Raw genomic sequence first — 24,791 nt, forward strand, 5'->3', positions numbered from 1 at the left:
GGGAAAAGGGTTTAATTACATTTTTGTTATTTATTAACTTAAGTAATTAAAGCAATGAGTTTAGTTCTAAAAGCGGTGCATCAGTGGGCGGCACTGGGAAGATGTGCATTCAGACATCAGTATTTCTGAAATCCTGGCCCAAATTTAGCCGCAGCCAGATTCTCATTGTGATGTCATATGATGCAACAACTCTTCATTTGCACAGACACGATGACTTAAATTAATCAATTAGTCATCAGAAAAGCATTGTTTAAGTCATTTATCAAGCAAAAATGCTCAGCGTTAGTTAGTTCCAGCCTCTGAGATGTCAGGAGTTACAGCTTTTGTCTATTTTGTCATTGTAAATGGAGTTTTTGGGGTTTTGACGTCAAAACAAGTATCTTGTTTGGTTTGGTACACTTAATAGACCAATTAAAAAACAATATAACAAAAAAATTCCAGTTGCTAATGAAAAGTGAATGCTGAAGTGAAAGTAAACATCTGAAATGAACTCCCTTCTTTCTTTACTTGCCCTTTCTTTTTTCTTCTTTAAATGCCATTCTCTCTCTCTCTCTCTCTCTCTCTCTCTCCCTCTCTCTCTCTGTCTCTCTCTCTCTCCCTCTCTCTCTCCCTCCCTCTCTCTCTCTGTCTGTCTGTCTCTCTCTCTCTCTCTCTCTGTGAGGGTGCTGTGCCTGCTCCATCCATAAATGCCACGATCAAAGTCTCCACTTTATTGGTGTTAGACTTGACCTCTCACCCCACTCTGCCAAATGTCAGCGCTCCACATCTCTCTGCTCCAGCTGTTATAAATAAAGAGCCGGGGTCCCCTCATCTTACACATCCCTGGGATACAGACTGTCTTGTAAACAACATCTCAGACATGACCTTACTGAGCAGAGAAGGTCGTAATGATGAGGCAAGCAGATAGCGGCTTAATGGTGAGTAAACTCACAGATATTAGCAGTGCTTTTATTACTACATTTATGCTGCAGATCGGATTGACCAAAAAATTGTAAGCACGCATGTTTTTGTTCACAACACTTTAGAGTCAAAGTATTTTAATGTTGTTTTTGTGCTCAGAGGTCATAAGTTGTGAGGAGTTAGTGTACCTCTGCTCACAGAAGCTCAATAAAAGTATTAAGAGATATTTTATTAAAATTGTCCAGCAGAGGGCAGAATAAGACTGCTACAGTAATATTTTTTCTCCTCACCTCCCCCCTCCTCTTCCTCTGATTGCCTCTCTCTCTCATGAAGAAGCAGCTTTAAAAATCTGTATATTTTACTTCCTCTTAGCCCAGAGCCAGAGCTGGCATTTTTACGGTCCAGGATGATTTGTTTTGTTTCTTTGTTCTACCTTCGGTCCACCTCTCTTTTTCTCCCTCGGTCCGTCAAACTCTGTGGCTCTTTGCCCTGCATCCCATCCTCCTCATTCCAGCCTATAACTTTCTCCCTGTAAGTGGTTGTCACGGCCAAATCTTGAATTATGCACCCATGGGAGAAGTGTGCAACTTCACATGACTTGAGTCACCTTACTGAGAACACAGACTTGTGGGCTTCATGTGTACATGTACACACAGAGACACGTGCACACACACATACATTACTTCTGATGTGTCTCCTCAATATGCCAAAATTTTATTGCACAAAAGGCCAGCTACCAAAAGCCTCCCATATTTCAGAGCAGACTGATTCTCTGTATCGACTTAATTTCAGCCACCTGTAGAGTTTCCACATTCACTTCACAGTCTGCGCTCCAATTTATGTCCGTGTAACCCAGGACAGCTCAATCCTCTGGCTCCATGCCCAGGTACACCCTATAGCTGCGGCTAATGAACCATAGCATTAGTGCCAAACAGGGCAGCAGGGGAAAGGGGAGTATGGCCCAGTTATGGCGAAGCCCGTTCCCAACTCTTTTGACCCCGGTGAGAGAAATCCTGCGGGGCCAGTATACACCCCCAACACGCCTCCACAGAGCTAACCCCCATCCTACAGTCACAACCTCTCCTCAGGTATAGAGACCTACACACAGTCAACACACACTCATACATGCATACATACACATACATCCCTGGGGCTCTCCTGTGTGGAAGCAGAGGCACTCCATAAATCACACCTGTAAAAGCTGATTTGGTACTAAATGTGCTTTATTCACAAGTGGTGTTTACTGCCAGTGCTCCACCACAGGAAAACATGACTTACGATGGCACTATTCAGCAGAACTTCTACCAGCAGTGGTCACGTTTTGGATAAACTAATAATTTTTTGTTATTGTTTTTTAGCCTTTAGTAGGAAAGAGAGAGGACAGGGGACACTGTGATTAAAGGATTCACCCAAAAATGAAAATTCAGTTTTCAGTCATCTTCTCAGCCCCATGCAGAAGGAAGGTCAGGTGAAGTTTCATAGTCCACAAAACGTTTCTGGAGATGCACAGAAAAACAGCATTGCAGCATTCACCTTTCTAAAAGTTGGTCTAAAACTGGTTTTAAGTGTAAAAAAACAACTAAAAAAAACATAAAATGGCTTCATACACCTTGTCCAGCGTGATCCAAGTCTCCAGAAACCCTGAGATTCCAAACTGATTTTTAAAGACCCTATTTACACCCGTTTTTCAGCCGAAGGGGCTGCGTACATGACAATGGTGAACTTTATTTTGTGGTTTTGGCTGTACACCAGACACACTGTATGAAGTCCCCAGGTACTTTAGTTGTTCAGGAAGGACTATGAAACTTCACCTGACTCTCCACCCGCATGGCGTTGAGTGGATAATGGCTGAATTTGAATTTTTTTGGTGAACTTATCCTTTAATGTCTTAACTCTCTAAGTCACAACCACAACAAATTTGTTAAAACTCAATAAAGAGGATGTGTTTGTTGTAGGGCAGGGGAGAAAAGACGACAAAAATAAAGAGTGGTGTTGTGAAAAGTGGTGGAATGTAACTGTGAGAGTGGTCGAGGCTGTGTTGGACAGCGGAGCAGAGCGGAGAGGGTGGTGGTGGGGGGCTCTGTCACAGCTCCTCCAGGGTAATTGGCTCCAGATGTGAGGCAGCGTGGCCCCTGCGCCAGCAAGGCGTCAGGGCCGCATTAAGAGCTCAGCCCAGGGCTGATGGGATCGCACAGACAAGCTCACCCCAGCTCACCACCCCAAAAATACAGACTGAACCTCATACTGCGCCGCTGACCACTGGGCCTCCACGAGTAGCCCTCCCACCTCTCAACCCTGCACATCATCTGCCAAAACAACAGAGCGCTGCAATAAAACATTGTTAACCAAAGAGTTATTACACTTTTGACCTTGATTTCTGCACTGACAATATAAAATCTCTCCACGTATTATTATGTCTCGGTGACTGTGGTGACAGCAATTTTGGAGTCAAGTCTATTTTATGTCATTGTGTTGCTGCTTTTGTGTTGGCCCTGACTTTCGACTGAAAGGTGATGAGTGTGTCCAGCAATTCTCCCTCTGACATGCTGTTTAAGGAGTGTCTATTCAAGACAGCAACATATTTGCTGCACACAATGGTTACATTTTCAGTATTTTTGGTGGAAGACAGCTTTGTGCAGCCTGTGGTCCTCTTAACATCCACAATAGATGGACGTCACCTGTCCATACACGTGTAGCATGGAGCATCAGGCACATTGGCTAAACAGCAGAAGCAGATCACGATGTTAAAACACATGATGTCTCACATAAAGACCACTGAGGATAAGCACAGCCTGCTGAGCTGTTGTTATATGAGATAATGCTCCTTCCTTCCTGTTACAAACAATGACCTTATGCTTTGCTATCTGATAGTTCCCTACTAGGAAGTGGGCCTATAATCTACGATTTCACAAAAAGCATGAAGAAATTTGAGTGTAAAAAGAGTAAATTTGACTTTGGCCAGAACATCTGCTGTCTCAAAAGAGTCCTCAGAGCCAGGAATGTTCTCCCTGTGACATAAAGAGCATGTTTTCTGATAGAGCGTGGAAATTGATTCAGAGCAGAAAAGCAGCAGGGAGTGATGGAGGGAACGGAGGGACTGGAAGGACAGGAAAAAAATTAGGTGGAGAGCACTTCATCAGTGATGACACTTGCGTATCGATGGCCCTTGCTGAGTTGCAGTCCGCCACCATGACTAAAAAGGAAAACCACTCATCATGCCAACCGGCATTAAAAGGCTTATGTGAAAAGACCCTTGAAGCACCTTTCAGCCAGGAATGCCTGTTGAACAAGATTATGCGGGTAAACAGAAAGCAGATGTGCATGTTCTCAGCTCTGCAGCAGTTTCTGACGTCCACTACCTGTGAAGGCACGCTGATAATGTTGTGGAAACACAAACAGGAAGAGGAAGTAGAAATACTGAATTGGCTCTGCTTTCTGCCAGTAGTGATTTGGAGGGGGCTGAAATGACCTCACTGCAAAGTCAAGCTGAACAGTTAAGACTGCTGGGTCCTTTCTGCAGATGATCTACTCGACTGCCGTTTGTTTGCTCACTAGTTTTCAAGTAGGCCTAAGCTAAACTGGTAAAAGATCATTATCACGTTTGTAATACTATGGCTGTTTACTTTCAGCCTATTTGAATATATAGACTTTCTACATATTATATATATATTTAATTGACTTGATTGATGTTAATTTTGTTTCGCTGTAAATCTTGGCCACTGCAGTAGTACCTATAGGGTTCATGTACCTCTAGTTGGCAAACAGATCTAATCCATGAAGGCAGTGCTATCAAACAATAAGCTGTCCAGCTGTGTCAAAGGTCAAGGGTAGCAACATTGGGATCAGACCCAGCTGTTATCCAAAAACCCTAATCTTCAACAACAAAAAATAATTTTCAAAGAACACAGCCGACACCTCTTAAAATAATACGAGAGCAGAGGCTGCCAACAGGGGATTAATTTCAGCCCACCATCGTTCCTCCGCCTCATTCCATCCTTTAACCCTGGGAGATGGTGTTGTCATACTGCTGGACATGGTCCCAGGGTGTGAGTGAGTTTAACTAAACAAAAACACTCCCACCCTGGGCTGAGGACACATACCCCAGTCAGACCTCCATAAAAACAGCTCTGGTCTGTGTTAACGTGCTTTCCAACACACGATAAAAGTGGTAGAAAATTGGAGCATCTGGTTATCTCTTGCTAGTTAGGCTTTCATAAACCAGGATAGGAATGTCAATGAAATGAGGAGGAACTGGGCTGCTGTGAACACGGTCTGACACTAGGTGGTAATCTTGTGTTGAAAATGGGTTTAGTTCACATAGGAACCCATGTATAGAGGTCAGGTCGTTTAAATTCCTTGAAGAGCTTGTGTTTCGAAAAATATGGTGACAGACGGCTGATGATGGTCAATGGAAGTGCTAAACAACTACGTCACACCTACCCCTCTAAGTAACTGCAGTGCATTTACTCAAGAAGTTCGTCTTTCCATTTTATGTGTGATGTGATCAACCTCGCATGTGTAAGGTCTTGCTCGTGCTGATGAAAATCTATCTGTTGTGACTCAGGCACACGTTCATGGACGATGTAATGTTTTTAAATTTTATTCACTCAATAATAGTCTCATTTGTTGGCTTCCCTGAGGAAGTAGTGACAACCAACCGAATCAAACTCACTGTTTACCTTGAGTAAACTTGTAGATTTCTCTGGGTTTGAATATTGTTGGAAACATTGGGGATAATGTAAGTACACAACTCAACAAAGGTCTAGACGTTTACGACATCTTAATGCAGAATTCTTACATATTATATCTTTAAGTAAATTATTTGAGTACTTCCTCCACCACTGCCTACTAGATATACAGTTTATTCAGTGTTATGTAGTAGCTGTGATTCACTTTCTTTATGGGAGTGTCTTTCAGAGTGGAGGATGGAGGTCAGGGATATTTCCTGCACTGGGGAACCTCCCTTGAGGGGGCGTGAAGAGCGGGCAGCCACTGCTTTCTGCAGGGACGATGGGGCTGGTCTGCCTAATTCCTTTCGATTAAAAGCAGCAGTCGGGTGCCTGTAGGTTCCAGAGGCAGCATGAAGACAATCTAAACAGCATCATGATTAGAAACGTACCGAGCATGTGGCTTTCATTAGCTACAGGCTGAACTCACAGCACAACACTGAGGAGCAGGTCTCCGTGTCAATACTGTGCCTGCCAATCAAACACACAGCCATGAATGTGACATGTTAGACTGATGGGCTTTCCACAACACTGATAAAGACATGTTAGTGGTTAAATGAGCAAACTGAAATGTCAGTACATAAACAATTTCCCTTTTATTAAACGCCAGTCATATGAAGAATAAAATTATATTATTTTACATTATAACCACATGGAGTACACTGTAATTAACTGGTCCAAACAAAAAATAATCAGTTTAAAAATATGGACCCAGCTGTATTTGTCACATTCATTAAAGCTAAAGAATACAAGTAGCAGCAGAAACACCTGAGGTTTGGACTGTGGTAAATCAATACATAAATTAAACAATAAAAATAAGCTTTAAAAAAACAATAAAGTGTGCCATAACATCCCAAAAAAGCCATAAACAAAATCAGAGAAAGCAGTAAACGTGACACATTTACGGTTAAGACATGGTCCACAGCATTTTCAAATGCAGATTTACATAAGGTGCATGATCATCTACAGAGAACAATACAAGTAAATATTTAAGAAAAAAAGTACATAAAATAAACTTAAAAGGAAAAGGGCAACTTGCTTGGCAAAAGCCTTGCATATCTTTTTTTTAAAAAAAAGAAAAAAAAGATTGCCCTGAATGACTGTGTGAAGAAAGTTGAACATAAAAAAGTACTTGTTTTCTTTTAGACCACATGTCTGATCTATATTTGTAGTTGAGAAAGAACAGGAAAAAAGCACAAGACGAGTGTTGAGAACAACTTTACCAAATAAAATCTGCCGGAGGTTATGCTGATTAGCACCTGTCTGATACAGTATTCAGCTTCTTTGGCACGCGTTTCCCTTTCTTTGCTCTTGTGCTTGATTTGGAAGAGGGGCCGGAGAGGGTTAGGAGCTCTGTACCCACTCGATGACAATGAGAATGAGGCTGCTGAGTCCCATAATTAAACCAAACACCATCAGGAATATAGCCTAGAGACACAGAGCATAAACAACACAGTTGGCATCATTATTAGTAAAAATAAATAAATAAAAGCACTGTAGTAGTAGAGTGGGCTCAAAATGCTTTTGTTGCTTGAATTTAACAGCATTTCATATATTTGTGTAGTTACCCCAATGGAGTCAAAGGATCTGAGGGGTTCGCTGCTGATTTTGAGGTAGAAAATGCCGGGGAAAACAAACAACAGGGAGCTGGATGTTGTGGATCCTGCGACAGAGACAAAAAAATCACTTGATTTGCACAGACAACAAACTGCGTGCCTGATAATAGCAGCTTCATAAACTGTTTGAGCAGGACTGCATCATTAATTATGTAGAGGCAGATACTGTGATTTTAGCCCCCACGATCAATAATTATTATTGACATCTTGGCTGAGATCTTGGCTGCTTTTATGTCTGCTGTTGTTGAAAATGGATCATTATATTCAGAGGTCAATGTTAAGCAAAACTGTGTACATAAAATAAAAAGTAGAATAATTAGATAATTAACAATGACAATAACATTTAGCAAAACAAAAAGCTTTTTTCGAGTATTTCAAAACGATCACATACCAACGACTCCAAAGACATTTCTGATATCCGGCACAAAGATGGCCAACATCAGCACCACACCCAGGATTGTTAGAGTTATAAAGATGTGGATCAGCCAGGAGAAGGGACGTCCTTCACACAGCAGCAACATCGCAGACTTACGGGCCTGTAGTACACACAAACAAAGCTCATTCAAACAAACATACTCTCAGAAGGTGTTAATGACTCTGAGCTGATGTCTCAAGAGAAAGGTGGAAACTGGAGCGCTGGTGTTTGGACTTGAAGGAAGTAGTAGGATCAACAGTAGCAGTTGTGAAAGAGGTTTTTTTTTTCCAGTTGTAAAAGAGGAACTGAGTATATGTGCTGACATGCATTTAAAGCTCCTGTTAGTAAGATAGTGGATTTATGAGTCCCATTCCCGATTCCTCAAATATTGACACTTTGGGTTTCCCCAACTTGTCAAGCATCAGCTGATGCTTTAGGATGGCAGCCGATGCGACCTACAATCCCATAGGGTCAGTATTACTATCTTACTAACAGGAGCTTTAGTATGCAATGCAGCATCATAAAGAAAAGTAATCACACTCTATTGAAATTACAATTATAAATGTTTTAAAGCCTCTAGTTTTTGCATTATGGCTGCCACCATCTTGTTTTCTTAAAGCCAGAAGTGACCATATTTGGACGAGAGGGTTGAACTGGGGAGGATATCTTCATTGGATCTGACTGAGAACCAGAGGACAAGCACACCCGTGCTTTATCGTTTATTTTACTATAATCAGGACCTTAAGTTGCAGAAAAAATGTCAAGCTGCGTCGAAGAAGACTTCAAACTAACGATTGAGATGATAAACTCATCAAGAAACTGTTTACTGGTGTAATAAATCAAGGGAGAACTAGGGTCATTTTCTCATAAGCTTACATACAATCACTTCTTCTTTTTGAAACCAGAGGAGTTGCCCCCTTGTTGGCCTTTAGAAATAATGCAAGTTTAAGGTTTTCAAACCCAGAAAGCGCCATTCGTTATTTATACTGTCCCTAATGGTTAAAATAAGATTCTTCGGTCGTTCTACTCACAGGGAATTGAATGAGCGGCACCGTCAGCAACACCGAGAGCAGGATAGCCAATCGAACCGTCATCACCATGATGTCCCGAGGCATGTACGTGTCGTAACCAAGCATCAGCTCAGAGTCCACATGAGCTATGAGCAGGAGACAAGCACAGATTGAGGATGCGGTCATAACAGACAGGACATGGTTTGGAGACGCAGCTTCAGTAAAATGTGTCAGTGCAGGCTTACCATAAAAAGTGAGGTAACCAAACAGCGCAGAAATGACGTAAAGCAGGAAGCTCAGGCCAATACTGACATTTGTAACGTTCTGCATCCTTTTCTTAGTAGGTCTGAAAGATACAAGGGCACATTCAAGGAGAGTAATGTTTATATAGCTGATAGACAAAAGATTCAATGACTTAAATTTCACAGTTAAAGTAAAGCTGAGAGGCTGCAGGGCTCACCGGTCCAGTTCACAGTAGATCGGCAGGATAGCCGTGTGGCACAGAAAGGAGAAGGCCATGGTGGGGATGGCGAAGGCACTCTGCAACAACCATCAGTCAGAGCACAGCCGTCATTAACAAATTATCAGCTTACACGGTTACACGGGAGTTAAGGGGCAGGTGGGTCAAGGTATGGTTTGTGTAGCAGTAATTACCATCTGGACTGCAGATTGGGACGATGCAAAGTTCAGGTGTGAATATATATTATTAAATTCTCTGTAAGAGAATCTACTCACAAAACATTGTCAAGCTGTGTTTAAACAACTGGACCGAACATGTGCTACGTGTAATTCTGCATGCCACATGTGCATATGGCCTTTAAGTGTGACATACATGTGAGTGGCAGCTGCACAGTGCACTCCAGTTCCTTACGTACACAGCCAAACCTTCATAGGTAAAGAGTGTGACTTGTCACCAGAGTCACACACTACTTTCAACAGCTTCTCACTTGCCACCTCACACATTTTGCATGTACAGCATAGAGGAAAAAGACTGGATTCATATACACGTACCTTCCTGGAGATGATAAAGAGTTTGGCTGTACATTCTGAGTCAGAGGAATTTGATATCTGGAGAAACAAGGAGAGAGGAGAGAGGTGTGTTATTCCTGTGGGATGGCTTCTGCAGTGCTGCTGAAAACTGGACAAACAAAAAAAGCTGGATTTCATTGGCTGGCTGTGGAGCTGAAAGGAAAACAACCATCTAAGTAAACCATGCCGGGTCTGAAGCTATACTACAGTTTGTTTAATTCCAAAAGGCCAGAGGTCATTTCCAGACTGATGCAAGGTCATCTGAACTTCCTTCCCCTCAGGACTGGCACCAGTCACCAGCTCCCTGCAGCCTTCTCTGGTCCTCATCAGCCAGAGTCGACACAATCAGTCAACTCTCATGGGTTTTCCTCATAATCCTGCAGCCATGACCGTCCGGTTAGACTACCTACGCCAGACTTATGGTATCTTATGTATAGAAGGAAATTGGGGTTGTTACCTGGACGGCAGTGGTAAATGTTGTCACATTGAGAGGCAGTGGGCAGGGGATGGACCATTTCTTGATCACAACCTGGAGAGGAGAAACACAAAATGTCAACAACAGAAAAGATTGAAAAAAAAAAAAAAGATTTTGAAGGGGTATAGTAAAACTCACCACAACTACAAAGTACACTACAAAGAGGGAGGCAATACTGCTGGTGTAGCCCAGGAAACCTGTAAGGGTTAGAGACAGAGCAGGTGAGAAACAACTCAAAGCAGCCAGGGCAGCCAATCAAGATGCAACTTGAATTACGTTCTTACCAATTTTAGGCAACATGGACAGAGGTAGAACAATACCAACTGTGACTATGATCAGAAGCAACCTGCCATCTTCATACCAGGCATTTCTGGAAAAGAAGTGGAGATTAGTTATTATGAGACCAAAGATGAATCAGGCCAAAATAAATCTTCAGTGCCTTAAAAATGGTCCGGCTCTAGAAATTTGTCTCCATTTCGTGCTCAAATACAGAGCGACAGATTCATCATGTGGTACGAATTAAGGGCTTTAGCTCTTGCAAACCATAACAATTATGTAATTCACATGCAAACGTTGTGTCGCTCTGTCATTTGAAACCACATTTCATTTGCCGGATTTTTGGAGAGGGGGAATAATATTTTCCTTTGCTGAGGGACAGCCTTGGCGGTTTATTCGGGATTGGGGAGCTACAGGAGGAGGACGACGAGGAGGTGGAGGAGGGGCGGTGTTCGAGGTGACACATGTGGAAGGCATGTCGGCTCCGCTGGGGTCGGGGTCGGGTGGGAAGGGTGCTGCCTGGCGCTGCTGCATGTTGGACCGCAGCGTGGGGTCATGAGGGACTGGCTCCACCACTCTTTATGGGGCTCCCACAGTCAGCAGCACCTGCTCTGACCACATCAACACCCACTGACCCCTTTTTGGCAGTTTCACAGCTGTGGCGTTACCATAGGCGCTGATGGATTTGTCTCTGCGTCTACACCGTTTCTGCCCTGTAACTGGATGTCAGGGAGACCTCTGCTCTGACCCCCCAACTCTCTCTTGTCCAATCACTTCTACTCTAACCTATGTTTAGCTTAAGCACTCGACCGCAGCTTAACTAACCCTCTCCTCCACTTTTACAGAGCATTATGCAGAGGCAGGGGTGTAAAAGAAAAAATCTCCACCACCACTAGGATCTGACTTGAGGCTTACTGTAAAGGCGCAGGATACCAAGACAACCCATGAAATGTGGAACATTTCACGCTATAACGAGACGCAGGATAGATCTCAGTTAAGGTTGGAGTTTGACTGCCAATGAGTCAATCTCCTCATAGTGTCGAAGATCAGCATAAATCTAGCCGATCCACAGCTGCCTATGTCTTTGGCCTCGTTACTGAACTGAAACACGACGAGAGAAACAGGACATACAGTCCATTAACACAGACGGAGGCCAAAAGATTGAGCACGACTGTGTTTTCGCTCTGCTGTATTATGATAAATGAGCCAGAAAAAAGAAACGCGTTTTAATATAAAACAACTCATTTATTCAGGCTTTGATGGAATTGAGTATGTGTCTGTTAACATCCCAAAGCCACTCATTAACAGAAATGTTTTGTTTCCCTCGGCAGTGAGCTGTAATTAGAATGGCAAAACTGATATCCCCTTGTATCAGTCTGATTCCGGGGGAACATGTGCGAGAGATTTGGGGGGTGAAAGGAGAGCACTAATACAAAGCAGCTGTGTGTGGAAGATTCAGATGTTGACGGATTGGGCTGAAAGCAGCTACAACTCTCGCTTTAAACCAGTGTGGCCAATAATAAAGTGATAGAAGTTACATTCTTGGCGGGGGACTTCTCTGTGCAGGCTCGTCCACGTAGGCCTATGAAAGACGCAGGCTGCCGATGACGGGTGACGAATGGCTCTCCATCATAAATACATTTCCTCTGGGCATGCTTCTGGCTATGCAACACAGAGCATGAGTTCCCCTCCAATCGCTCATAGACAAAGTATTAGTAGTGCACTGTGGTTTGGTGAGAGGTCTTCTTCCAGCGCATTATTCATACGTTCCTCATTGCACTACAGTTTGAGCAACTTTGTGGTGCATAAGTGTCAAATTTGACTTATTTGAGGGCCAAAGGTATAATCTACAGAATCATGGGAAAAGGGATGACTCATTTGTTATCTTAGGTCAGCTAATCTAAAAGAATGGCTTGGTTTTACCCACAGCTGTGACGGATTTTGAACCAAATGTCCTTATTGGCTAGAGAAGGAGCTCACAGTGCTGTTAGTGATGCACTGATTTATCGGCCAAACGTCGGCCTTACCTGATGTGGCAGCTGGATTCACAAGAACATGAGATCTCGCAAATCCATCTTGCCAGGCTTCAAGCTATGCGCTCGTGGCCGAGCATACAGTGGTTCAAACCAATCAGCTTCCTATGAGGAACTATTGGCAGACGGTCTAGGTGTGACCATAGGTTTAAATCACAGAGGGGCAGCGGGGACGTGACCCCTCCATCCTGGGAAAAATATGGTTTGCCCCCTTCAATATATCACAGTATACACAACTATGTAATTTCAATGACATCAGCTACCAGTTAGCTCCTGTTCACTAGTGAGCCACAGTAACATAACTGAGTCTGCAGTAAATGTAGCAATGTAGTTTCCCTTCGCAGAGACCGCCACTGGAGGCTTTTCTCGATGGGAAAGATGCTTTTGTTCTTCTCTCAACAGGCTTCGATATAAGTTTGATTTACCAACTGGCTCCACTGTTAGTAGCGCTCTAACTGTTGATCTGATTGGTTGAAGTTAGTGATTGACAAATGGTTTGTCCAAACACTTATTTTCTGAAAGTGCCTGCCCTTTTCCCCAAATGGTTTCTAGCGGTGCCTTCCCAGATTGTTTTGTGAAACAAACCATCTGGCAGTTACTATTAACCTATCTGCAAATAAGATGACATTTATCAATAGCATTGGCCAATGTTTATATGATGTGTCACATCAATTTACAATGCATCAGCTGCATCAGCCAAATTGTTATTTCAAACATCAGTGAATCAGCCCTGGGGTGCATCCCTAAAGTATGTATATACCCACCCTGTGCCGTCTTCATTCAAGAAGCTGTTGATGGCTGCAGGAAGCTCCGACTTCAAGATGAACAAATAGGACGACATAGCTGAGGGAAAAGAGGAGAAGAGGTCAGAAAATGTGTGTTTTATAAATTTAATAAACAAAAAAAGCACACAATCACACCAAATGACCAAATCATAAACACAACAGATGACTGCATGTTGCCACAAGCAATACTTAATCGCCGTGTGAGGGGTGTGTACAATTTCCAGCGCAAGGAAATGGAAGGCAGGGTGGGGGTGGGGGGTGGGGGGTACCGCGGCTCTGAGTTAATGCAGATGGGTGGGGCAGGCAGCTCAAGGGGGATCACTAGCAAAGCCCTCGGTGCAGAGGAGCAGACATTATGCAGATCTACCAACTGCTGGAGACCAGGAGTAGCAGCCGGGATGAAGAAGTGAGAGGGGGGAGGAATGCTAACAATAATGATCTCTGACGCTAATCCAGGTATTTCTCCCCCTGCTCCACCTCATGAGGAAACAGGATATTATCAGCCTCCGACGGGCTCCAACATCCTTTCACGGACAGCCAATCAGAGAGGGGATCGGGGTCACTTCCTGAGGGTCACGCCGACACACAAAAACACCAGGAAGAAAATAGGAAAGGGGAGATGGAGATTGCACCAGGTGGAGAAGACGCTGGGACTGGGATGCAGTGTGTGGTCAGTCATAAAGGGAGGGAATGTTAAGGGATTTAAAATTGTGAAGTGAGGCAGAGCCAGAGTTAGCTGGGACCTTATTGCCCCGGGGGAAGCGCTTGCACTCGCCGTTAAATAAGCCTAGACCATAATCCCTCAGATCCTGTCTTTGTTTATGAAAGAAAATTCCTCCAATAACGCTCCAGCCCACACAGACGCAAGGACACTCACTCTGTGAAAAACTAATGCCATTTATAAGCACTAAAATCTGTCAATAAGAGGTCGCTTTAGTGTTTTAGCCAAAATGTTTCCCTGCAAAAGTCCATCCAACAATTTAAATGAACCATAAAAACTTTCAATCACGCAAACCCATACCGACACACTGACAGGGATCACACAACAGGCATGACGCAATGGTTTAGTTTCATGCAAATGGTTACTGAAAGCACGACAACACTTTCATGGGAATTCCTGCTGGGATAATACTTACATCTCTACACAAAAAAAGGCCCTTGAGTGAAGAAAAGGGATTGTTATTGCCCAAGTGGTAGGAAAACACATTCTAATAATAAGCATGCATGTAAAAATTTATTGGGAACTTGATGGAAACTTGATGTAAACCTTCTGCGTGTGGTCGGCGAACAGTGGGAGAGTGTGTTCAACATAAGACAGAGCCACTTTCATTTCATTAAGAGAGAGGGGAGAGGCAGGCTGTGAGAGCCCTGGGCTGGTCAGTAATTAAGGTCAATTGGCCCATCAGGCTTTGGCAGTGCAGATGAATGTTTACCCAGAGTGAGGCTAATTGCACTCTTATAAAAGGGGCCCGGGGTGTAGACAGATGCAGGCTGGAGTGCTGGCTCTCACACTCTCGCACATACTGCCCCATGCTGGGAAAACCACAAACATACCAGAGGGCACGGCAATAATCCACTCAGCTGTGCCACTAATGACTGCAGAGGAGCGATCACCTCAGCTCTCCACTGTCTGAGGGACGGATGGAAATGGTAGTAAGAGAGAGAGAAGAGTGGAGGAAGTAAAGGGAGGGGGTCCCATTAGGTTACTGAACACTGGGTGGGTTTACCATCAGTGATCAATTAGACGAGAAGTCAGGTTTCAGGCTCAGGGGAGGGGGGCCGAGAGGACAGCGGCTACATGGTCAAAGGTTATCAGGGAATCTAGATAATAGCCTTGCAGAAGGGAGGGAGTAAACCTAAGCACAGGGGCTTCTGATCACCAGTAGGAGGCACTATCTGCCTCCAAAATAGACTGGCCAGAGTCTGACCCTGCAGCACTCTGCACCCTCTTCACCACTCTGCTTCTAAGAAAGCCACAAAATCAGTTTATGTCCAACATGTCAGAAATAATGTATGGAAATGTACAGATAAACAGGAGCTGACTTACCACCAATATTTTGGATGATAATAGCAATTCCAACCAGGACCTGAAGAGAATTTTGAAAAGGTGGTCAGTGTGTATACGTCTCCTGGTCATGTTGAAGACATAATGAAGTGAATTCCTTTTTTGACGCACTCATAGAAGAGACAACTTACTTTTCCTGGTTTTTGCAAGGCTTTCCCTCCGAGGTCTTCATATGAATTGATACCTGTGAGAGTCAAATCGACAGAGGTGGAAGAAGCACTTAGATCTTGTACTGAAGCAAAAGTAGCAACATCACAGTGTAGAAATACTCTGTTACAAGTAAAAGTCATGCATTCAAAACTTTACTGAAGTAAAAGTACAGAAGTATTAGCTTGAAAACATATTGCAAGTACCAAAAGTAAAAGAATCATGTATATTCTTTAATTTTGTTGGATTATAATTACTATAATTCAACCATACAACCAGACTACAGAGCAGCTTCATTGCTCAGGCTGTGAAGCTCCTGAACTCATCCTCAACACTCCACTATGTATAGTTTATTTTTCTGACTTTCTGATTTTTATTTATTAATTGGTCTGTATAGTTTCTTTACGTGCGTTTCTATGAAGTTTATGGAGTTACAATAGACATGTCATTAATACAATCGTGTGTTGCAAATTGACAACTAATTAATAAATCTTCAATTAATGTGTTCATCACTTTCATGTTGCTCATAAACATGGAGCTAATGTTAAATATGGAATAATATGGAAGGTAAAGCCCAGAAAGGCAATGTGATTGTGATTTTGGGCTATAAAAATTAAAATAAAATTGCATTTGCATTGACCTGCATTTACCTGCATGGATCAAAAAAAGTATAAGCTTTATTTATCATATTACATCATTTTTTGTTTGTTAATTATATTGTGTATTATTAATCAGTACTCCACTGGTTTAGCATTGCTCGTCTATAACATTTTTGGATTCATGATGGATCAAAATTTAAGCAGCAGAACCAAAATTGTTATCTTCTTTATTCCATGCACTCTTCTTTCTTGTAAAAAAACCTGACACCTACATTACCCAAAATGCAACTCAACTGCTGACAGTTTGGTCAGAGATGTGGGTGTGTTATGCTCAGCTATTTTAACCTCCAGCTGTTAAGCAAAGATGAGATACAGGCTATGGAGGTCCGGTAAACTCACTTCTTTCAAACTCCACATCCCCAGATTTATTTTTTATTTTTTTATTTTAAAGCTTGTGCCCAAAGCCGTGCTGACTCAAGTCACATCATTTGGGGAAATGTGTCAGACTTTGGACCCATAAAAGGCTTCACACACATAAGCACTGGTACTGGATAGGATGTCCCCAAACTCAGGAAACTTCCAACTTTATCAGGGTGCTAATTGATAGATAACAACCCACTATTATCTCTTTTTATCTTATTTGACCCCTTTTAAAAAACATTTAAACATCACCTGATTCAATAACAACTAGGAAGTAAATAAAGACAAAAAAACAAGGAGACAAAGTAGCTTTTAGATAACATATCAGCTCGCTTCCCTGAACAATGACCTAATCATACCTCAAGTTAGGGGGGCAGTTAGGGGTGTGGGTGAAAAATCTGGATGGATAAACTCACAGGGATGTGCTTATCTATAGTTAGACTGTGTACCCAATGTTAATCTCTCACCTGTTTGGTCACATAGCTTCAGGAGGAGATGTATGGAGTAAGCTGCCAGGCTGGACACTACTATCAACAGGATGCTGAAGAGGAAAGGTAAACAGAGTAGAAGTTAGTGTACATTTAGTTGTTTTCTGTCTGATTTATTAAAAAGGTCTGCAGTAGAAGACGTAATGAGATAATTCTTACCAAAAACCAAGTATTCCAGTACTAGCCATAGCATAAGCTAGACCCAGTATACCGCTGCCCATGATGGCATTCATCAGGTTAAACACAGAGGAGACGAAGGAGGCTCCTTTGGCCCTGCTCTGTATTGATCCCTGCGCACAAACACACACACACACACACACACACACACACACACACACACACACACACACACACACACAGCAGAGATAACATTTAGATAAAGATGTAAACAATGTGTGTGTGAAGACAAAGGAGCTGAAGAAATCTGATTATTTTTGCAAGAGCTTTAAGAAAATTGCTCCTGACAGTATGAAGAACAACTGGCCGGCCCTGATGATGGATGTCATGAGACAACACTGCAGTGGCATGTAGGCTCAGGGAATGGAAATGGGAATGTATTGGGTGGGATTTGAGCTGCTGGCTGTGGGACAGCTGCCTGAGCTCAGGATAAGGGGAGCTGCCCAAACTGCTTGACCTCTCTAATAGGGGATATCCTGGAGAGAACGAGTGGCAACTCTGGTGTCAGTGTCACAACAAGCTCGGATTGACCTGCGTGCAGCTGAATCTGATTCACTCTGGGTTACAGTACTGAAAAAGACAGCAAGTAAACTATAAAACCTGATAAATAAAGACTGGCTGTGATGTGAAATCATAATGCAGCAATTTAAATTAAACTGAATTTAAAATACTGAGAATTTAACTTTTAAATAAATATGCACTGGCAAAATGAGACCCATAGAGATGTATTTACTACTAGTTTAACCCTGTTCGGCGTCACAGTGATGCATATCCCAGCATGCATTACTGCTTCTCTCACCTAGTTCCTTTTCTGTTTTTACGACTTGTGTTTGATCCAGATAAGTGATAGGATTCATTTTAAATAAGTTGTTGACAGACTTGAGTGGATTCATTAATTATTTTTACATGACAATGGGTCTTTAATTATGTGCTTGGCTGACACTATCAGATTTCAGATTACTACTTGGATCTGCATTTTCCTTCTTCTGCACTTGTTAATGTTAAAAAATTAAAGAAAAAATCCACCCAAAATGTGCACATGTTGTTTATATAATGCCATATACTGATTTCTAATCCAAATAAAAGACTTCATGTCTGTGTCTCTCACAGTCAAATGCTGAAGCTACTCTACCGATAATGAATAGTAGAACGACCAACAGTGCCTATAAAGACTTAGCTGATATAAAAAGACATTTTCAATGCTCAAATGAAAGACTTAGATACAGATACATCAAATAAAACCTTTTGAACTGAAACTCTTTGAGCTAACAGAATAAATCACTACTACTGGGATGAAAACCAAAATCAGAATTGATGATGATGACACCATCAATACATGTTTTGATAGGGCTGTAGCTACAGCTGATGACACCAGGGTCATGTCCTCTGTATCTATGTTAAGAATTTAGACATTGTAACAATCTTATGAAGAGTTGTCTTTCTAAAACCTCAGAAAACTGACTCATACTTTGCATTTTAAGGCTGGTTCTGATGATCTTTTGACTCAAGAAAACAACACCAGGAATGTAGTGAAGGAGACATGTTGTTGTTTTTCTTGAGAGGCCACTGTGCTTGAATACCTGTTCTCCTGTATTATTATGGATAATTGTATATTATGCTTTATATGTTGTTATTAGAGATCTTGATCCAGGTGGGACTTTCTTGTACAATAAAGGCGAAATAGAAAAAAATACCAATAAAAACAAATAAGTTCAAATCAAATGAAATCAAGGAATTTAGTGTGTAAAGCTGTCTACAGAGCCACAGAGCATATGACAATTATTTCCTTTTTTTTTTTTTTTTTCAGAGTGGACTGTCTCTGTAAGTGCTGACAGAGGCAGAAGTAGAGAGGAAACTCACCAGTTTTCCAGGACAAGCACGTGATGTCTGTCATTACCTGCTGCTGAAGCTCACATATTTAGACTCAAGCGGTGTTTCTTAGCTGTTAAAGACATTCTGCTATTATTTAGTACTTACATTTCCTAATAAAGGTGTACTTTCGTTTCCCTCGGTGTCCCCGGCTCCGCATTCAGTATACAAATCTCGGTTTGTATGTCCACTGATGCTCATTTTTCTTTCGGAAAATTCAGGACACAAACTAAATTAAATAAACTCCCACCGCTTCAGACTTCTCTCTCCGGTCCTCGTCACGACGCACAGCTGCAGGGTTATGATACCATCTTCTCCAAAATCAATTTTAAACTCTCCTCTTATCAACTTATCAGCTGCCGACTGTTGTTGTTGATCACTCGGGTCATGTGACTTTCTTTCCGGTCGCGTTTAAGACGTCAGAAAGGACGCTACCCAATCGGAGAGCGAATGTCTGCTCGGTTGACCAATCAACAGTCGGCTCTGGTCGCCTGCCGATGACGTAGATCAAGCATGCAGGAGAACGAAGGATGTTGAGGTGAGCTCTGAATGTGATTTTTCTCGAAAGTAATCGCTAAAATAACTATCAATTCAGCCTTAAATGGCCTCGTTTTTGCTCATTTGCTAGTTACGAAGTGTTTTTGACTTTTCTGCTTCATAACAGCTGCATGTTGTTGTTTCAGGCTCCTCTCCAGAGCCTTGACGCCTCTACAAACTCAAAGAAAAGCCGTCGCTGTGTACCGGAGCCTCTGGTCTGCAGCCACACTGCCAGCCTCAGCGTGTTCTGGCTCTGCTGTGAAGCTCATAATGGAGCCTAAACTGTACCGACCCCCTGCAGAGGTCCGGGGTATGACCTCTCTGGACAAAGAGGCCTTTGCACAGAACATTACAGTCCCAGCTCTACGGGTGCCCACTGGGGTCTTGAACAAAGTGGTGAAGAGCCTGAAAAAGTCGGCCATTCATCGCCCGGGGATTCCCCGAGTGGTACAAGACAAAGAGGAGAGTAGTGACTTTCGTTTAGTGCTGTTGGACCCCCACAAAGTGTCCTCACCAACCTCCTTCAGTGAGGCTGAGGCCGAGGCTCTGAGGTCATTCGGTGTCTCTGAGGAGCTGCAGTACTACGAGCTGCAGCTCACCTACCACAACCTGAAGACTGAGGAGGTGCTGGAGGCTGTGCTCCCTCAGGGTCAGGACGTGACCTCTTCGTTCAGCCGGGTGGGACACATCGCACACATGAACCTGAGGGACCACCAGCTCCCATACAAGAACCTCATAGGTGAGAGGCAGATGATGCAACAGAAGGATTGCAATACAAAGTAACACACAGAATTGTTGTGCTTCTCCATCAATCTACGAGGGTTATTTTCTTTAATTCTACACCTGTCCATATATAAGTCTGAGTCAGATGTGTTTACTATAAGTGACTGCAAAGCTCTCAAAGTTGTGTCTTTGAAAAATACATTTCATAGTTAATGTTTAACAAGTTAAGTTTCATGCATAGTTGAAGAGAGTTTGCACACCTGTGCCCTGATGTTACTTTGAAGTGCAAGGTGCTGATCTTCTGATAAAAAGTCATGAGATTAATTTGGTTGTGTTGAATAGCTGCAATGATTCGATGATTAATTGATTAGTTGGTTGAAAGACAACGAATTACCAGCTGTTATGATAATTGATTGTCCTTTGTCAAATAAATGTCAAACATTTGCTGGTTCCAGCTTCTTAAATGTGATGATAAGAGATAAAGAAGAGTCTTTGAGTTTTGAACTGTTGGTTGGCAAAAAATAAGCTATTTGAAGACATCATTATGAGCTCTGGGCAATTGTGAGTAGCATTTTTTACAGACAAATGCAGATAATTAGATAATGGAAATAAAAGCCAGGTGCAGCTCTAGTGTTGAAGCATTACAGTGTGCCGGATCTTTCCTTAACAAATAGCCAAATCACTTCAATTGTGACATACTGTCACGTGAGTGAATGAAGAGTAAGACATGTTTGATCGATGCCTTCCAGTCTGGTTTAGGCTAAAACACTTTTTATCAGCTTCTTCTGAAAACCTCTTGATGACCAATTGCACATAAATGACACAATAACGTACGAGCTGCAGCTGTATTACATTATTTTATTATAACTTCCTGTATAAACACAGATATAACAGTAAAGTCTTTAAGTTTTTATTTTTATTCTTACAATCTTATAAAGGTGTACATTTTCTGGATCATAGTTTAACCAGGAAAGGATTTCAGATTTAGGAAGTTATATTGAATGCTAATTTTGTCGGCTGCTTCCATCATAGGTCAAGTCATCATGGACAAAAACCCCGGTGTTACCTGCGTGGTCAATAAGACAAACATGATTGACTCGACTTACCGCAACTTCAAGATGGAGATGCTTGCTGGAGAGGAGAACATGGTCGCCAAAGTAAGTTACATCACAAATGTGCTGTTATTTTGTGTTACTTACACACACGTAGCGTTATAAAGTTGAATCAAAAGGCCCTTCAATTTATTTATCGTTATGCAACACAGGATTGTGCAACAAAATTTGTAGCCTGTATATGTTACTCACATTTATTCAGTTAATTAACTGATGGTGAATATAATTTTCTTTATCTGTGCTGCAGGTGAAAGAAAATGGGGTGAACTATGAGTTTGATTTCTCTCGTGTGTACTGGAACCCTCGGCTGAGCACAGAGCACCAGCGTGTGGTGCAGCTCATCAAACCTGGTGAGACTGTGTTTGATGTGTTTGCTGGCGTCGGACCCTTCGCCATCCCAGCAGCTCGCTCAGGCGCCAAGGTTTTGGCCAACGATCTCAACCCCGAGTCCTACCGATGGCTGCAGCACAATTGCAAACTGAACAAAGTGGAGAAGAAAGTGAGGACCTTTAACTTAGACGGGCGAGCGTTCATCCAGGGACCTGTGAAGCAGGAGCTGCCTGCGCTGCTGAAGGGAACAGCTGGCGTTCATGTAGTGATGAACCTGCCTGCTTTGGCTCTGGAGTTCCTGGATGCATTCAGGGGCCTGTTGCACCAGGAGCCTCCATGTGATGAGAATCTACCTATAGTGCACTGCTACTGCTTCTCTAAAGATGACAACCCTGAGACCGATGTGGTGAAGAGGGCTTCTGACAGCATTGGATTCCCTCTTGAGAACCAATGTTCTGTGCATTTTGTGCGAAATGTAGCGCCCAACAAGGATATGTTGTGTGTGAGATTCACAGTCCCTAAAGAAGTCCTCTTCAGCAAGGATCATGACCAGACAGGTAAGAACACTGAGGAATCTGCCAATAAATTGGCAGCTCTTCGAAAACAAGATAAGGAAAATTACTGAGGAACCTGGTAGGAAGTAATTAGAAGTCATTTATCCTAAAGGTAATTGGGTTGCTCAATTCTTAGTTTCTTAGGTTTTTTGTCCTGACTGCTGGATTGTTTTGTATTCTATCTTACTATTTAATGTAAAGCTGACACAATTAAAATAATTAATCGATAGACAAAAAATTTGCTATTTTAATAATCTTTTAAAAATGCCATGTTTCCGGCTTCTCAAATTTCAGTTTATAACAAGTAATTTAAATATTTCGTCTTCTGCCCTGGGAGATTGTGACGGTAGTCTTACATTGTTCTGACATTTCAATATATTGATTTACTACTCAATAATCAGCAAACTATTAGATAAAGAAAATAATCTTGTTGCAGTCGTAACTTAAAGTATTCACACTATCACTATTGCTGTAAGTGCTGCGTGTAAATGTTTTCATGTACCACCAGATGGGTCAAAGACTATTTTCCAAGTAATGGACAATATAGTTGGCCACGATTCCATTCTAATCAGATTGTTTATCCACAGAGGCTTCAGAAGAACCAGCTCCAAAGAGACAGAAGTGTGAAGAAGCTACAGATTCAACGTAATCATCATATCGATCTGCACTATAAGGAATGCAAGGAAACATTTGAGTTGAGAAAATATTTTAGTTGCTTTTTTTTTAATAAACTGCATTTTACTGATTTGACTGACTTTTATCACAGATGTTGTTGCATCTTGTTGTAAGAAATCCTTACCCAGATTTACGTCAATAAATGAGCTATTATTATAGGAGATTGACATCACATATCTTAAATTGCTTCACTTCTAAATAAATCTATAAAATGATGGATGGATTCTCAGGTTTCACTGTGATTTATTTAAATATAAAATGAACACAAAAGATATAAAAAGACATATTCATCTTGACCAAAAAGCAGTCAGAAAACTGTTCACCACCGCAGCTTCTGCCCTCTCCGTGGTTGTTTTTACAGTCCTTTTAGTCACATTTCTACCCAGTGGCTGTTGTGCAGTTTGATCCGTGGATGGGTTCAGCATTAGAGAAGGAACAGCCCACTGAGAGCGTCTTGAACTGCTCGATGACACGCCAAAGCTGAGGTGTATCCTCCAGCTGTGTCCTGAGGCATGGCAGCCCGCACGTGGTTCAGATACCTGAGAACACACAGAGAGAGTCCTGGTCAGTAACAGCAGTGAGGTGTTTTCGTAAATAATGTGACTGACTGGCAGCCCTGAGAGCTGGTTTCAAAAGTAGTTCCTGTGAGTGTAACTTGAGTGTAAGTTTATTCTTCATTAAATCCACACTCCGAGTTATTTTTTCTGGCTCTCTGCGACCCTTTGGCCCTTTGATGAGATCAGCGAAGACAGACATACCCATACGCTAACACTGGAACACCTTGTGCCTAAAAGCCTCTCCAACACGGCTCTATTAAAGTATTATGGGTGTCTTTTATTTTTTAAGTGCTTACAGATGTATCCTGCCAAAGCTCCTTTTCAGGTTCTTAAGCAAAGCCAAAAGTCAGTGTTTATTTTCACATTCGCGCACAGACAGAAAAACAGTCGAGCTGTTAATGTAGTCTCCACATCTTGTCCCCACAGTGAAAGATGCCCATCTACTTATGATGTGTGTGTATAGGGGGGTTAACCTGTGTCCCCGCCCACGTTAATCCTTCCTCCATCAAAAAGTGGTCATTGGGTGAGAAACCCCGCACACATGTTCTGTACTGCTTTCTGACTACAAAGCTAAAAAAGCAAAGTCCCGCAGCAACTGAGACAACACGTAGCCTTGCCTGTCAATACTGTCTCCCCCTACGCCCCCCCAATCATAGTCCTGGCTAAAGCCCTCACACGAGTCTGGCTTTGTGGCCCCCTGTTCCTGTGAGCCGGGGAAACTTCAAAGTGAGACGGAAATCAAGAGCACAGACAGCCTTCTGTGATTTCTGTGCCCATTCAAGCTGCTTTACAGAGTAACCCAACACCTGTGGGGAGGCTCGGAGAGAGTTGAGGTGTGTGTGTGAATGAGAGATGAACAGCGAGAAAAAAAGGTGTTGGTGGGACTGCACGCTGAATAGATCAGATGTTGCCTTGGTGTTTTATGATTCCGCGAGGCGCTTTTGTTCGCTAGCAATAAAACCCTTTGCTGAAAATAAAAAATGAAACATGCTCGCTAGCATGACTGCGACACAAACAGTCAGGAATATCACAGAAGATGACCTTGTCTCGTCTTACAATACAGAGTGAAAGTGAGAAGAAGAGCAGGGAGAGATGTCAATCAGGTCCAGCACACAAAGACCACTCATCACCCACTAGAGAAACAACACGCAAGTTCAAAACAGGAGGCCCAGTGATTAATAATAACTTCATTAGGCCCAAGCTGCTGTAGCCTGTCCTTCAGAGCACTTGAGGGAGGTCTTCTCATATGGCTTCCTGCATCAGATGAGTGCT

At 42.4% G+C, this 24,791-nt stretch overlaps 3 protein-coding genes across 3 annotated transcripts in view; 1 reads left to right on the plus strand and 2 right to left on the minus strand.

Annotated features, from left to right (window-relative positions):
- Positions 1 to 6,200: 6,200 nt before the first annotated feature.
- slc38a6 (solute carrier family 38 member 6) lies at positions 6,201 to 19,416 on the minus strand. Its single transcript, XM_084381004.1, has 16 exons — positions 19,140 to 19,416; positions 17,145 to 17,275; positions 16,965 to 17,038; positions 15,463 to 15,515; positions 15,314 to 15,353; positions 13,246 to 13,324; positions 10,457 to 10,542; positions 10,311 to 10,369; positions 10,155 to 10,226; positions 9,680 to 9,736; positions 9,129 to 9,208; positions 8,914 to 9,014; positions 8,690 to 8,814; positions 7,635 to 7,779; positions 7,196 to 7,290; positions 6,201 to 7,055 (listed from the first exon to the last, which is right to left on the minus strand). The coding sequence occupies exons 1-16, from the start codon at positions 19,230 to 19,232 to the stop codon at positions 6,972 to 6,974; spliced, it is 1,374 nt and encodes a 457-aa protein (XP_084237130.1). The 5' UTR covers positions 19,233 to 19,416; the 3' UTR covers positions 6,201 to 6,971.
- A 33-nt stretch (positions 19,417 to 19,449) lies between these two features.
- On the plus strand, positions 19,450 to 23,186 carry trmt5 (tRNA methyltransferase 5). The gene is made up of 5 exons (XM_084381003.1): positions 19,450 to 19,569; positions 19,715 to 20,307; positions 21,324 to 21,448; positions 21,651 to 22,290; positions 22,875 to 23,186. The coding sequence occupies exons 1-5, from the start codon at positions 19,562 to 19,564 to the stop codon at positions 22,934 to 22,936; spliced, it is 1,428 nt and encodes a 475-aa protein (XP_084237129.1). The 5' UTR covers positions 19,450 to 19,561; the 3' UTR covers positions 22,937 to 23,186.
- A 43-nt stretch (positions 23,187 to 23,229) lies between these two features.
- mnat1 (MNAT1 component of CDK activating kinase) overlaps positions 23,230 to 24,791 on the minus strand; it is a 32,806-nt gene continuing 31,244 nt past the window's right edge. The window contains exon 8 of the mRNA XM_084381466.1: positions 23,230 to 23,501. Coding sequence (XP_084237592.1) covers positions 23,387 to 23,501 — 115 coding nt within the window. The 3' untranslated portion in view covers positions 23,230 to 23,386. The remainder of the gene's footprint in view (positions 23,502 to 24,791) is intronic.

This window comes from Pagrus pagrus (assembly GCF_965226575.1).
Source record: "Pagrus pagrus genome assembly, chromosome: 18".
Classification (NCBI taxonomy): Eukaryota; Metazoa; Chordata; class Actinopteri; order Spariformes; family Sparidae; genus Pagrus; species Pagrus pagrus.